At 63.9% G+C, this 14,394-nt stretch overlaps 2 protein-coding genes across 2 annotated transcripts; both read right to left on the bottom strand.

Moving 5' to 3' along the window:
• Nucleotides 1–630: 630 nt before the first annotated feature.
• Nucleotides 631–6,425, bottom strand: SUV39H1 (SUV39H1 histone lysine methyltransferase). Its single transcript, XM_054001911.1, has 6 exons — nucleotides 5,911–6,425; nucleotides 5,184–5,329; nucleotides 3,455–4,117; nucleotides 2,172–2,318; nucleotides 1,772–1,901; nucleotides 631–795 (listed from the first exon to the last, which is right to left on the bottom strand). Exons 1-6 carry the CDS (start codon nucleotides 6,314–6,316, stop codon nucleotides 656–658), a joined length of 1,632 nt encoding a protein of 543 aa, XP_053857886.1. The 5' UTR covers nucleotides 6,317–6,425; the 3' UTR covers nucleotides 631–655.
• A 226-nt stretch (nucleotides 6,426–6,651) lies between these two features.
• WAS (WASP actin nucleation promoting factor) lies at nucleotides 6,652–14,241 on the bottom strand. Its single transcript, XM_054001825.1, has 12 exons — nucleotides 14,135–14,241; nucleotides 13,146–13,304; nucleotides 12,606–12,692; nucleotides 11,967–12,063; nucleotides 11,264–11,302; nucleotides 11,132–11,170; nucleotides 10,266–10,464; nucleotides 9,803–9,845; nucleotides 8,233–8,390; nucleotides 7,397–7,721; nucleotides 6,879–6,981; nucleotides 6,652–6,762 (listed from the first exon to the last, which is right to left on the bottom strand). Exons 1-12 carry the CDS (start codon nucleotides 14,234–14,236, stop codon nucleotides 6,710–6,712), a joined length of 1,404 nt encoding a protein of 467 aa, XP_053857800.1. The 5' UTR covers nucleotides 14,237–14,241; the 3' UTR covers nucleotides 6,652–6,709.
• Between the last annotated feature and the right edge of the window lie 153 nt (nucleotides 14,242–14,394).

The following is a 14,394-nucleotide window of genomic DNA, read 5'->3' as shown; positions in this document are numbered from 1 at the left end:
CATCTCCAAAATCTCCCAAACCCTACCCTGGAATTCTGCCAAAAATACCCCAAGACACCCCCAGAAATGCCCCTGCCGGGCATTCGAGTGCAGCCAAGTTTGGCAGCACCAAAATCCCCCCAAAACCTTCCCCAAAATCATTCCCCACACTCCTTCCAGAAACCACCCCGATATTCCCCCCCAAATATCCCAAAACTTCCCCCAAAATTCCCCTCGATCCACCCAGTCTGGTTTTTGAAGTGTGACGTGTTCGGCGGCGCCGTGTGACCCCAAAACCCCCCCCAGCCTTTCAGACCCTCCCCCCAAACCTCCCCAAATCCCCTCCTGGACCACCCCAAAACGACCTCAGGTCATGGCGTGGCACCTCCAGCACACCTGGAGCCCCCCCAAAACACACCTGGATCCGCAGAACCCCTCAGAACCCCCCCAAAACCCCACCTGGACCCCCCTAAAACCTCCCCAGCGTGGCCTTGGAACAACTCCACAGGTGTTGCCATCGTGTGGCACCCCCAGCACACCTGGAGTCCCCCAAAACCCCACCTGGACCCCCCCCAGTCCCCTCAGAACAGCCCAAACCCCCCCGGGGCGCTGCGGGCGGCAGTGGAGGCGTGGCCCAGGTGTGCGGTGGGTGTGGCCCAGGTGCGGCCCAGGTGTTTCAGAACAGGAACTTGCGGCACGAGGCCGCCCCACACTTGCACTCGATGCGGCCGCGGGCGCGGGGGGAGCCCCCCAGGGACCCCCCCACCAGCCCGAAGTTGGAGTCCATGCGGGTGCTCTCGGCGTCCACGGGGTCCACTGCGGGGAAAGGTGTGCTCAGCAACACCTGGCAGCGCCCAGGTGTGGCCAGGACCCACCCAGGTGTGGCCAGGAACCCCCCAGGTACAGCCTGCACACCCCAGGTGTGGCTCTGACTCCCTCAGGTGTGGCCAGAAACCCCCAGGTGTGGCTAGGAACCCTCCAGGTGTGACACTGACCCCCACAGGTGTGATCCTGACCCCCTTAGGTGTGGCCCTGGCTCCCCCAGGTGCGGTCAGGAACCCCACAGGTGTGTCCCTGACCCCCCCAGGTATGGCCTGGACCCCCCCCAGGTGTGACCCTGACCTCGTCAGGTGTGCTCTGACTCCCCCAGGTGTGGCCCTGACCCTTCCACCGACCCCACAGTGCAGGGTGGGCTGAGGGGAGGGAGGTCTGTGCAAGACAGGTGTGTGACATGGACAGGTGTGTGACAGGTACAGGTGTGTGACAGGTACAGGTGTGTGATGTGGACAGGTGTGTGACAGGTGTGTGCCAGGTACCATGCATGTTGTAGTCGAAGGTGAGCGCCTCCCAGGCCTGGATTGGTCTGGGGGCAGGGACAGGTGTGTGACAGGTACAGATGTGTGACGTGGACAGGTGTGTGACAGGTACAGGTGTGTGACATGGACAGGTGTGTGACAGGTAAGGACAGGTGTGTGACAGGTACAGATGTGTGACATGGACAGGTGTGTGACAGGTACAGGTGTGTGACAGGTACAGGTGTGTGACATGGACAGGTGTGACAGGTGTGTGACAGGTACAGGTGAGTGACATGGACAGGTGTGACAGGTGTGTGACAGGTAAGGACAGGTGTGTGACAGGTGTGTGCCAGGTACCATGCATGCTGTAGTCGAAGGTGAGCGCCTCCCGGGCCTGGATTGGTCTGGGGGCAGGGACAGGTGTGTGCCAGGGACAGGTGTGCCAGGTACAGGTGTGTGACATGGACAGGTGTGCCAGGGACAGGTGTGCCAGGTACCGTGCATGTTGTAGTCGAAGGTGAGCTCCTCCCCTGCCCGGATGGGCCTGGTGGCGAACAGGGCGATGCGGGGCAGGCGCTGGTCCAGGTTCTCGATGAACACGTTGTACACCTGCAGGTTGGGGTCACACTGCCCCGCCCGGCAGGTGAGACACACCCCCCAGGTGAGCCCCACCCACAGCACCTGACCCACCCCAACAGCTGAGACCCACCCACACCTGGGGAGAAAGGTGCTGGAAGTTCCACCCACAAGGCAGGTAAGGCCACACCTCTGCACAGGTAAAGGCCCAGCTGTGAGCAGGTAGAGCCCCACCTGTGGGCAGGTAAGCCCACCTGAGCCCAGGTAAGCCCCCACCTGTGGGCAGGTAAGCCCACCTGAGGCCAGGTAAGCCGCACTCACGCTGTGGTTGACGAAGTGCGAGATGTTGCCGTAGTGGGCGGCGTCCACGGTGTACACGTCCTCCACGTAGTCCAGGTCGAACAGGTACGTGGCGCCCTGGCGGTCGTACACCTGTCCCCGGCGCTCCGCCTCCTCCGAGGTGATGATCTGGGGCAGGGACACACCTGTCACACCTGGGGCACACCTGTACCGCCTCACACGTGCACCATGTCACACCTGTACCACACCTGTCCTACACCTGTGACACACCTGAGCTCACCTTGCCCACGTACTCCATGACGAAGGAGCTCTTCGGCAAATGCGCTGCAGCGTGTGCATGCCCTGTCATGCACCTGTGCTGTGTCACACCTGTCACACACCTGTGCTATGTCACACACACCTGTCACACACCTGTGCTGTGTCACACACCTGTGCTGTGTCACACACACCTGTCACACACACCTGTATCACAGCTGTCACACACCTGTACTGTGTCACACCTCTCACACACACCTGTGCTGTATCACACACACCTGTATCACACCTATCACACACCTGTGCTATGTCACACACCTGTACTGTGTCACAACTGTTACACACCTGTGCTGTGTCACACACACCTGTGCTGTATCACACACACGTGTATCACACCTGTCACACACCTGTACTGTGTCACACACACCTGTGCTGTCACACACCTGTATCAATCACACCTGTCACACACACCTGTACTGTGTCACACACACCTGTACTGTGTCACGCACACCTGTACTGTGTCACACCTGTCACATACACCTGTGCTGTCACACACCTGTACTGTGTCACACACACCTGTCCCGTGTCACACACCTGTGCCACTCACCGCGCCCACGTACTCCATGACGAAGGAGTTCTTGCGGATGCGCTGCAGCGTGCGCACGCCCTGCCACACACCTGTGCTGTGTCACACACACCTGTATCAATCACACCTGTCACACACACCTGTGCTGCATCACACACACCTGTCCCATGTCACACACCTGTGCTGTGTCACACAGCTGTGCCGTGTCACACCTGTCACACACCTGTCCCGTGTCACACACCTGTGCCACTCACCTCGCCCACGTACTCCATGACGAAGGAGTTCTTGCGGATGCGCTGCAGCATGCGCACGCCCTGACACACACCTGTGCCGTGTCACACACCTGTATCATACCTGTCACACACAACTGTGCTGTCACACACACCTGTGCTGTGTCATACCTGTCACACACACCTGTGCTGTGTCACACACACCTGTGCTGTCACACACCTGTGCCACTCACCTCGCCCACGTACTCCATGACGAAGGAGTTCTTGCGGATGCGCTGCAGCGTGCGCACGCCCCAGCCGCGCCCGTCGCCGGTGCGGAAGATGCACAGGTCGTAGCGGATGCCGCGCTGCACCACGCGGTTGGGGCACTCGGCGCCGCAGCGGCAGCGCGAGTTGCACTCGTAGATGGGCAGCCCCGCCCGGATCCGCACCTGCCCGGCCTCGTTGTAGGCGAACCTGTTGTGCGACGCGCCCGGGCAGCAGCCCCCGGCCAGCGTGGCCTCGGCCAGGCAGTCCCGGCACTCGCAGCCGGCCGCCACGGGGGTCAGCGCCACGCCCGCGCCCACCTTGTACTCGTTGACGTAGACGAAGTCGCGGGGCGGGCCGTGCAGGTCCACCTCGTTCTCCACGGCGATGCGGCCGCGGTGGCTGCGCGTGCGGTTCAGGTGGCGCTCCCAGCGCCGCAGCGCCCGCCGCTGCTCCGCCTTCTGCGCCAGGTAGGACACGGCGCGCGCCGGGAGCCCGCGGGGGCCCGGCCGCGCCGGCCCGCCCGGGGCTCGGGCCAGGTCGGCGTGCAGCTGCTGCAGCAGCCCGCGGCAGCGCAGGTTGCGGCGCGGCTCCCAGGTGTTGGCCGAGGAGGGGTAACCGCGCCACTTCACCAGGTAGAACTCCTCGTCCTGGGCGGGGCGGGGAGGATAACGGGGGGTTAAGGGTAGGGGGTGGGCAGTGGGGATCCCCCCCCGCCTCCGTGTGGGGATTCAAAAGGTTTGGGGGGGTCCTGGAGTGACCCCCAAGGTTTGGAGACACTGTGGGGTCTCACGAGGTCAGGAGGGACTCGGGAATCTGGGGGAATCCAGGGGTCTCACGAGGTCTGGGGGATCCTGGAGTGACCCCAGTGTGGGGGTCCTTGGGGGTCTAATAGGGTCAGGGGGGTCTTGGAGTGACCCCAATGTCCAGAGACCCTGTGGGGTCTCATAAGGTCAGGAGGGACCAAGGAATCTGGGGGGGTCTGGGGGATCTCACAAGGTTTGGGGGGTCCTGGAATAACCCCAGTGTCCAAGGACCCTGTGGGGCTTCTTTGGGTCAGGGGGTTCCTGGAGTGACCCCAATGTGGGGCTCCTTTGGGGTCTCACGAGGTCTGGGGGGTCCTGGAGTGACCCCAATGTCCAAGGGACCCTTTGGGGCCCAACAGGGTCAGAGGTTCTTGGGGTGTCAAAGGAAGTTGGGGGACCTTAAAGGAGACCCCAATGTCCCTGTGGGGGCTCACGAGGTCAGGGGGGTCCTGGGGTCACCAGGGGGGTCCTGGGGTCACCAGAGTGGCCCCGTTTGCCCCCAGGGGATCTGGCAGTGCCCGGTGGGGGGGTCCTGGGCCAATTCTGGGTTTGGGGGTCCCAGTCTGCTGTCCAGTGTGGGGGTCTCAGGGCAGTTCCTGGTTTGGGGGTCCCAGTTTGGGGGTCCTGGCTGGATTCCTGGTGTCTGGGGGGGGGGGTGGGTCCTGGTTTAGGGGTCCCGTGTAGGGGTCCCGGCTGTGTTCCCAGCGTCTGTGGGGGTCCTGGTTCGGGGGGGGATCTCGGTTTGGGGGTCCTGGGTCAGTTCCCAGTTTGGGGGTCGCAGTTCGGGGGTCCCGGTGTCTGTGGGGGGTCCCAGTTCGGGGGGGGGGGTCTCGGTTTGGAGGTCCTGGGTCAGTTCCCAGTTTGGGGGCCGCGGTTCGGGGGTCCCACCCGGGGGTCCCGCGCCCCTCACCCGCACTCGCCGGTAGTCGCACAGCAGCTCCACCTCGAAGTCGCCGATGTTGCGGCGGGTGACACCGAGGGCGCGGCACCGCACGCGCTGCAGCCGGCACAGCTCCTGCAGCCGCGACCACGGCGACAGGCAGCACACGGAGCACTCTGCGGGTGCCACCGAGGGGAGGGGACACACGGGGGGGGGGGGGGGTCGTGAGGGGACAGGTGACACCACAGCTCCCCCCACTTCACCTCACACAGCCCCCCCCCCGCCCCGAGCCCACCCGCACTGCTGTCGCGACATGCAGCACACGGAGCACTCTGGGGCTGTCACCGAGGGGAGGGGACACACCGGAGTGGGGGGGGGGGGGGGTCGTGAGGGGACAGGTGACACCACAGCCCCCCCACCCCACCCCAACCTCACGCAGCCCCCCCCCCCCCCAGCACCGCTCGCGCTGTCGCGACCACACGACAGCGGCAACACAGTGGGGTGGACACCGGGTGGGTGAGGGGGACACTGGGGGGGGGGTGGGAATTTTGGGGACAGGACAGCGCCCCCCCCCCCACTCCCTCACACGCTCCCCCTCCCCCCCCCCGCGCGTTCCCGCCACTTCCCCCCCCCCCCTTCCCTCAGGCGCCAACGGCCGCGCGCGGGAAGCGGCGCCGTCCCCTCAGAGCGCCCCCCGCCCCTGTTTTCCCCCTCACGCTCCCTCGGAGACCCCTCGGGCCCGCCCCGCTCGCGCCACCTTTTAAATTTTCCGCCATTTTCAGCCGCCGCCGCTTTTTTTTTGTCTTTTTCCGCCTTTTTCCTTTTTTTTTCTGGCGCCGCTTCCGCCCGGCGGGCAGCGCGAGGGGCGGGGCTTCCTCCGCCCGCGCCCAGCGCCCATTGGCTGTCCCGGCGGCTGATTTGCATACTGACAGCTGGCTGCGCGCCTTCCATTGGCTGACGCGGTGATTTATTTGCATACTGACAGCTTCCCGCTCGTCCTGTATTGGTCGGCGCGCTGCTTCATTTGCATAATATCTGATCCCGCCATTGGTAGTAGCGTCGATTGATTTGCATATCACTCCCAGCAGCGCCCGCCATGCTTCATTTACATACCGGCATGAATTGACCGGTTTCCATTGGCCGCGGCGCTGCCTCATTTGCATATCGCTCCCAGCAGACCCCGCGCAGGGCGCCGATCCCTAATTCCGTCCTTTTTTCCCCATTTTCCCCGCGGCTTTCCCGGCTCGGAGCCGCTGGAAGCGCCGGGATCCCCTCCGAGCCCCTCCCTCGATCCAGGCTCATTAAACGGTAATTAATTAATGAACTAATGAGTGGTCACGTGACTCCTGCGTTTATTTGGTTCTGCGGGGGTGGGGGAGGCACAAGCGCGGGGGGGGAAAATTGGGATGGGATGGGATGGGATGGAAAGAGGGGGGGCAGGAAAAGCCGATGCCCCTCCCCCCCGAGCTGGGGGAGGGGCACAGACGGGGGGGGGGGGGGCACATTTTGGGTCTGGGGGCGTCCTTGGAAGCGAGGGGAGGGGAGGGGGGGGGGTCTCAATCATCCCACTCATCATCATCTTCCTCCTCCTCGCTGGCTGTGCCTTCATCTGAAAGGCGACAAGGGACGGGGGGGGGTCAGGCGATTTTTTTGGGGGGGGTTTTGAGGGTCTTCGGGGGGGTTTTGGGGATCTTTGGGGGTTTTTTTTTGGGGGGGGGGTCTCACCCGAGGAATGGATGACGCGGCTTCGCTTCTGCATCACGTCCATCAGGGCCCCCACGAGCCCCCCCGCCCCGGGGCCCGCGCCCACCTCGGGGGTCTCAGGGGTCTGGAGGGGGGGGGGTGGGAAAACGGGGAGGGGTCAGGCAGGACCCCCTCCCCAGCCCCTCCCCCACAGACATCGCAAATGGTGAGGGGAGCCCCCCCAGAAATGATAACGAGACCACCCACCCAAAACAAAGGGGCATGGAACAGCCCCTCCCCCATCCCATGGGTCCCCCAAAGGTCACGGGACCCCCCCCTTGGACAGCCCCCGATCTCGCTTTTGGGGGGTCCCACCCCCCGTTTTTGCGCTCCCTCCCCCATTTTTGGGCTCACACCCCCCATTTTTGGGGTCCCCCTCCCATTTTGGGCTCCCTCCCCCATGTTTGGAGTCCTCCCCCATTTTTGGGGTCCCTTCCCCATTTTTTGCCTCCCACCCCCCCCTTTTTGGGGTCCCCTCCCCGTTTTTCGGGGTCCCCGACCTTGTTGAGCGTCACCCCCTGGCGGATCTGGTCCAGCAGCGCCCCCCGGCCCGGGGGGGTCGCGGGGGGGGCGCCCCCGGAGGGGGGAGGGGGCGGTGGAGGGGGGGGAGGGGGAGGAGCGGCCGCTCCGGAGAGGGCGGAGCCTCGCGGGGGAGGGGCGGGGCCTCGCTGAGGGGGCGGGGCCGGGGGAGGGGCGGGGCCGGCGCGGGGTGGGGGTGGGGCCGGGACCCCCGAGCGGGAGCGGCCGGAGGGGGGGGGAGGAGCGGAGGGAGGGGCGGGGGGAGGGGCGGGGCTCCCACGGCCCGGTGGGGGGAGGGGGGCGGTCCTGGGGGAGGAGAGAGAGAGAGGAGGGGGAGGGGTCAGGGGGGGCACAGGGGGGCACAGAGAGCCGCGGAATTGCCCCCAGGTGCCCCCCAGGTGTCCCCGGCCCCACCCCCAGGTATCCCCAGGTGCCGCCCAGGTGTCCCCAGGCATCCCCTGCCCCACTCCCAGCTGTCCCCAGGTGTGTCCAGGTGTGCCCAGCTGCCCCTCAAGTGTCCCCAGGTGTGCACAGGTGCCCTTCAAGTGTCCCCAGGTGCCCCCGGCTGTCCCCAGGTGCCCCCAGGTGTGCCCAGGTGCTCCCTAGATCCCTCTCAGCTGTTCCCAGGTGCTCCCAGGTATGCTCAGCTCCCTCCTAGGTGTGCCCAGGTGCTCCCCAGATCCCTCCCAGGTGTCCCCAGGTGCCCCCAGGTGTGCCCAGCTGCCCTTCAAGTGTCCCCAGGTGCTCCCAGGTGCCCCCAGGTGCCCCCCCAGGTGTGCCCAGCTGTCGCCAGGTGTGCCCAGGTGCCCCCAGGTGCCCACCCTGGCGCCGCATCTCCTCGCGCACGGCCTGCAGCCCCCCCTGGCGCTCGATGAAGTCGTGGATCAGCCGCGAGGTCTCGGCGTCGGCCAAGTGGCGCTCGCTGATCCCGGCCTGGGCGAAGAGTGACCGCAGGGCGGGGTCCAGGGCCGCCAGCTGGGACAGGACAGGGCACAGTCACACGCCGAGGGGTCACTGCCACCCCACGGGGTCACTGCCACCCCACGGGGTCACTGTCACCATCCATGGGGTCACTGTCACCCTCCATGGGGTCACTGTCACTCTCCATGGGGTCACTGTCACCCCACGGGGTCACTGTCACCATCCATGGGGTCACTGTCACCCCACGGGGTCACTGTCACCCCACGGGGTCACTGTCACCCCATGGGGTCAGTGTCACCCTCCATGGGGTCATTGTCACCCAACGGGGTCACTGTCACTCTCCATGGGGTCACTGTCACCCCATGGGGTCATTGTCACCCTCCATGGGGTCACTGTCACCCCACAGGGTCACTGTCACCCTCCATGGGGTCACTGTCACCCCACGGGGTCAGTGTCACCCTCCATAGGGTCACTGTCACCCCACGGGGACCCCAGCCTGGGACAAGAGTGACCGCAGGGCAGGGTCCAGTGTCACCAGCTGGGACAGGGGACAGGGACACACTGAGGGGGTGCTGTCACCCCACAGGGTCATTGTCACCCCCCATCGGGGTCACTGTCACCCCACAGGGTCACTGTCACCCCCCATGGGGTCACTGTAACTCTACGGAGTCATTGTCACCCTGTGTGGTCACTGTCACCCCCCACAGGCGCGTTGTCACCCCACGGGGACCCCAGCCTGGACAAAGAGTGACCACAGGGCTGGGTGCAGGGACACCAGCGGAGGGGACAGGGGACAGTCACACACTGCGGGGGCACTGTCACCCCCCGCACGGTCATTGTCACCCTACACAGGATCGTTGTCACCCCCAGGGTCACCCCATGGGGACCCCAGCCTGGGCACAGAGCCAGGTCCAGGGAAGCCACCTGGGCAGGGACAGCGATGTCACCACCCCCTGTCCCTCCTGTCCCTCCTGTCACCCCCTGTCCCTCCTGTCCCTCCTGTCCCTCCTGTCACCCCCTGCCACCCCCTGTCCCTCCTGTCCCTCCTGTCACCCCCTGTCCCTCCTGTCACCCCCTGTCCCTCCTGTCACCTCCTGTCCCTCCTGTCACCCCCTGTCCCTCCTGTCACCTCCTGTCACCCCCTGTCCCTCCTGTCACCCCCTGTCCCTCCTGTCCCTCCTGTCCCTCCTGTCACCCCCTGCCACCCCCTGTCCCTCCTGTCCCTCCTGTCCCTCCTGTCACCCCCTGCCACCCCCTGTCCCTCCTGTCACCTCCTGTCACCCCCTGTCACCTCCTGTCACCTCCTGTCACCCCCTGTCCCTCCTGTCACCCCCTGTCCCTCCTGTCACCTCCTGTCCCTCCTGTCACCTCCTGTCACCTCCTGTCACCCCTGTCCCCCCTGTGGGGTCACCCCAGGGGTCACTGCCCCCACACGGGGGGGACACAGCGGGGGAGGTGTCACCTACATCGAAGCCACCATTGGGGTCCCACCCGATGTGACCGACGTGCCTGGGGGGGGGGAGGGGAGAGAGGTGAGACCCCCCCCCCACCGTGACCCCATGGATCCCCCCCTGAACCCCACAGACCCCAAAACCTCCCTGGAGACCCCCCCCCAAAAAAAAAACCACTTTACAACCCCCCTGAGACCCCAAAACCCCCCAAGAAATGCCCCCCAAATCCCCCCACCCCAAATCCCCCCCAATCCCAAATATCCCCCAAATCCCCCCACCCCAAATCCCCCCACCCCAAATCCCCCCTAATCCCCCAGACCCCAAATCCCCCCACCCCAAATCCCCCCCAATCCCAAATATCCCCCAAATCCCCCCAGACCCCAAATCCCCCAGACCCCAAATCCCCCCAAAACCCTCCCATCTCCCAAAACCCCCCCACTCCAAATCCCCCCACCCTAAATCCCCCCCCCAGACCCACTTGAATCCGGAGGGGACCCCGATATCGGCCTTGGAGATTTTCTTGCGCCCCCTCCCCTTTTTCTGTTCCCCGGGGGGGGCCCCGGCCGCGGGGGGGGGTCCCGAGGTGGGGGAGGGTCCCGAGGGGGGGCTGGGCAGCCCCCGGTACCGGCTGGGGGTGATGTCGGGGTTGGGGATGGGCACGGCCGGGATGGGGGGGCCTGGAGGGGGGAAAATCGTTATGGGACCCCCCCCACATTATGGGGAGAACCCCAAAATCCTCCTGAGAGACCCCAGAATCACTCCCAGAGACCCCAAAACCACCCCAGAGACCCCAAAATCACTCTAGGGACACCAAAATCACTCCAGAGACCCCAAAATCCTCCTGAGAAACCCCAAAATCCTCCCCAGAGAACCCAAACCTGCCCCAAAGACCCCAAAATCCTTCCCAGAGACCCCCAAAACCACCTCAGAGTCTCCAAGATCCTCCACAGAGACCCCAAACCTGCCCCAAAGACCCCCCCAAACCTACAACACCCCAGCAACCTCAACCCCATCCCTGACACCCCAAACCCTCCCTGAGACCCCAAAACCCCACCCAGAGACCCCAAAATTACCCCAAAGACCCCCAAAATCCCACCCCAAACTGCCCCACAGCTGCCTCCGAGATCCCCACCCTACCAAAGACCCCAAAACCACCCCAGAGACCCCGAATTCCCCCCCAAATGCCCTTCTGAGCCCTCCCCAAGCCCCCCCAAATTCAACAGGACACCCCCAAATAGGGCAGGACCTCCCAAAATGAGGCATGACCCTCCAAAATGAAGCAGGACTCCCCAAAATTAGTCAGGACCCCCCCAAAATGGGGCAGGACACCCCCCCCCCACTCACCATCAGGGTTGGGGGTCCTGGGGAGGCTCCCCCGACGCTCTGGAGGGGGCACAGGGAGGGTCAGTGGGAGTGGGGACCCCCCCAGTGACCCCAAAACCCCCCAAAAATGCCCCCGGGGGGGTCAGGACTCACCATGGCCGGGGGGTGGGGGAGGGGGCAGCAGCTGCTTCTCTGTGGGGGGAGAAAAACAGGGGGGGGGGGTCAGAGGAGTTTTGGGGGTGTCAGGAGATTTTTTGGGGGATGCCCAAAGGATTTTTTTGGGAGTTCCCGGTGGATTTGAGGCGTTCCAAGGGGGGTTTGGGAGCGTTCTGCTGCAGTTTTGGGGTTCTCAGGGGCATTTTGGGGTTACATTTTGGGTGTATACAATAATACAGGTGCATTTTGGGGGTCCCCAGGTGTCTTTTTAAGGTCCTCAGATGCATTTTGGGGGTCCCCAGGTGTATTCTGGGGGTCTCAGGTGCATTTTAGGGTTTGCAGGTGCATTTTGGGAGTCCCAAGTACATTTTGAGGACTCCCAGTTGCATTTTGGCGGTTCCCAGGTGTATTCTGGGGCTCCCCAGGTGTATTTTGAGGATTCCCACGTGGATTTTGGGGGTTCCCAGGTGAGTTTTGGAGCTCCCCAGGTGTATTTTGGAGATCCCCGGGTGCATTCTGGGGTTCACAGATACATTTTGGGGGTCCCAGGTGAGTTTTGGAGCTCCCCAGGTGGATTTTGGGGGTTCCCAGGTGTATTTTGGAGATCCCCAGGTGCATTCTGGGATTCACAGATACATTTTGCGGGTTCCCAGGTGGATTTTGGGGGTTCCCAGGTGCATTTTGGGGAGGGGTCTCTCACCGCTCCGCTGCTGCCGCCGCCGCAGCCTCTCCTGGACTCGGCCCTCGAACGTCGCGGCCTCGGCCTCCGACGCGAAGTTCAGCCCCGCCCACCCCTCCTGAGCCAATCAGGAGCGGCCGTGGGCAGCCAGGCCACGCCCACTTGCCCACATCACACCCACTTTCCTTTATATGGCAACATCCTATTGGCCACACCCATCACTGGCAACCACCACACCCATTTCCCTTATATGGTTATGTGTAGTTGACCCCGCCCACTAAAGGCCACACCCACTGATAGCCACACCCCTTTCCCTTATATGGTTATGCCCCACCCATTGAGTGCAATCCACACCCACATCGAGATGACCACACCCATAGTTTGGCCACACCCACTTGATCTAGACAACACCCCCCAATCCAAATTGGCCCCGCCCACAGCCCTGCATTTTCTTGGCTCCACCCCTCCCAGCCGCACCCATTAAGCCCCTCCCCCTTTGCCACACCCATAATGGCTCCTCCCACCCAACATGGGCACCTCCAGCCCCGCTTAGTGACCACACCCACATTTCCATAGCCCCACCCACTGACCCCACCCCAAATTAACCACACCCAAAAGCCCCACCCTCCCTTGGCCACACCCCCAGCCCCGCCCACTCACATGGCTGACGAAAGTGTGGAAAAAGGGGGTGGGGGTCTTGTAGCCCATCCCCCCCTGCAGCTCCTGCTCCCACCACAGCTCCCCGGCCTGGGGGGGGGATTTGGGGTCAGGGACCCTCCTGGGGACCCCCCCAAAACCCCTCAGGGACCCCAAAACCCCTCAGGCACCCCAAAACTTCTGGACCCCCCCCCCCCAAACCCCATCAGTGGCTCTCCACCCAACCCCAACCCCTTCATCTCCCCCCATCCTGGAATTGTGGGGATTCCCCACCAGGATTTGGGGACCCCCCCGAAGGATTTGGGATCCCCCCCCAAGGGATTTGAGGTCACCCTCAAGATGTGGGGTCCCCCCCAGAATTTGGGGACACCCCTCAAGTGAGAGGATGATGAAGTAGAAGCAGCAGGGGTTGTCCTGGAACCCACCCCTCTGGATTTTGGGGACCCCACACTAAGGATTTGGGTTCTCCCCTAGGATTTTGGGGTCCCCCCCGAAGGATTTTGGGGTCCCCCCCGAAGGATTTTGGGGTCCCCCCAGACTCACGGGCAGGCGGAAGATGCGGATGAAGTAGGAGCGCCGGGGGCTGTCCCGGACCAGGCAGGCGACGCCGCAGCCCCGGAGGCTCCAGGAGCCCCCCGGGACCCCCCCGGGGACCCCCCCGGGCTCGGCCACCACCAGCTGGACCACGGCGGTCACCAGGGTCTGCGGGGACACGGGGCACCCCAAAATCTAGCCCGGGGACCCAAAAATGGCCCCAGGGACCCAAAAATCCATCCCACAGACCACAAAATGGCCCCTGAGACCCCAAAATCCCCCATGACCACCCCAAAACCCCACCAGAGACGCCAAAATGGCCCCTGAGACCCCAAAATCCCCCATGACCACCCCAAAACCCCACCAGAGTCGCCAAAATGGCCCCAGGGACCCCAAAATCCATCCCACAGACCACCCCAAAACCCCACCAGAGACGCCAAAATGGCCCCAGAGACTCCAAAATCCCCCATGACCTCACCAAAACCCCACCAGAGACCCCAAAATGGCCCCAGAGACTCCAAAATCCCCCATGACCACCCCAAAACCCCACCAGAGACCCCAAAATTCATCCCAGAGACCCCCAAATGGCCCCAGAGACCCCAAAATCCAGCCCAGGGACCCCCAAATCCCCCTCATGGTTCTCCCAGGACCCCAAATTTACCCCCTTAATGTCCCAGATCCCCTCAGAATCCCCCAAATCCTCCCAGGACCCCCAAAATCCCCCCCAGGACCCCAAATTCCCCCCCACAAAGCCCCAAGATCCTCCCCATCCCATCCCAAATCCCAGATCCTCCCAGTTCCCCTCCCAGTTCCCCTCCCAGTCCCCTCCCAGTTCCCTCTCAGTCCCTCAAATTCCTTCTCCCAAACACCCGAAATCCTCCCCATCCCACCCTAAACCCCCCCAAATCCCCCCTAAACCCTCCCAAATCTCCCTCAACCCCCCCCCAGTTCCCCTTCCCAGTCCCTCCCAGTCGCTCCCAGTTCCCCCAGTTGCTCACCACGCATTTCCTGCCCAGCAGCTCGAAGATCCGCAGGTTCTCCTGCTCCCCCAGCAGCTCCGAGGGGACGTTGTCCCCCCCCTGCCGCCCCCCCCGGCTCATCCCCAAATTTTGGGACCCCCCAAAAAAAAAAAATCCCTGGGAACCCCAAATATCCCCCCCGGGAATCTCCAAAAATCCCCCTGGGAACCTCAAAACCCCCCCCAAGACCCCCCGAAAAATCCCAGAGATCCCAAAATTCCCCCAGGAACCCCAAAAAC

This window comes from Vidua macroura, chromosome 33 (assembly GCF_024509145.1).
Source record: "Vidua macroura isolate BioBank_ID:100142 chromosome 33, ASM2450914v1, whole genome shotgun sequence".
In the NCBI taxonomy this organism is placed as follows: Eukaryota; Metazoa; Chordata; class Aves; order Passeriformes; family Viduidae; genus Vidua; species Vidua macroura.
Note: the sequence above shows the minus strand (reverse complement) of the source record. Positions and strands in the feature narration are given on the sequence as shown.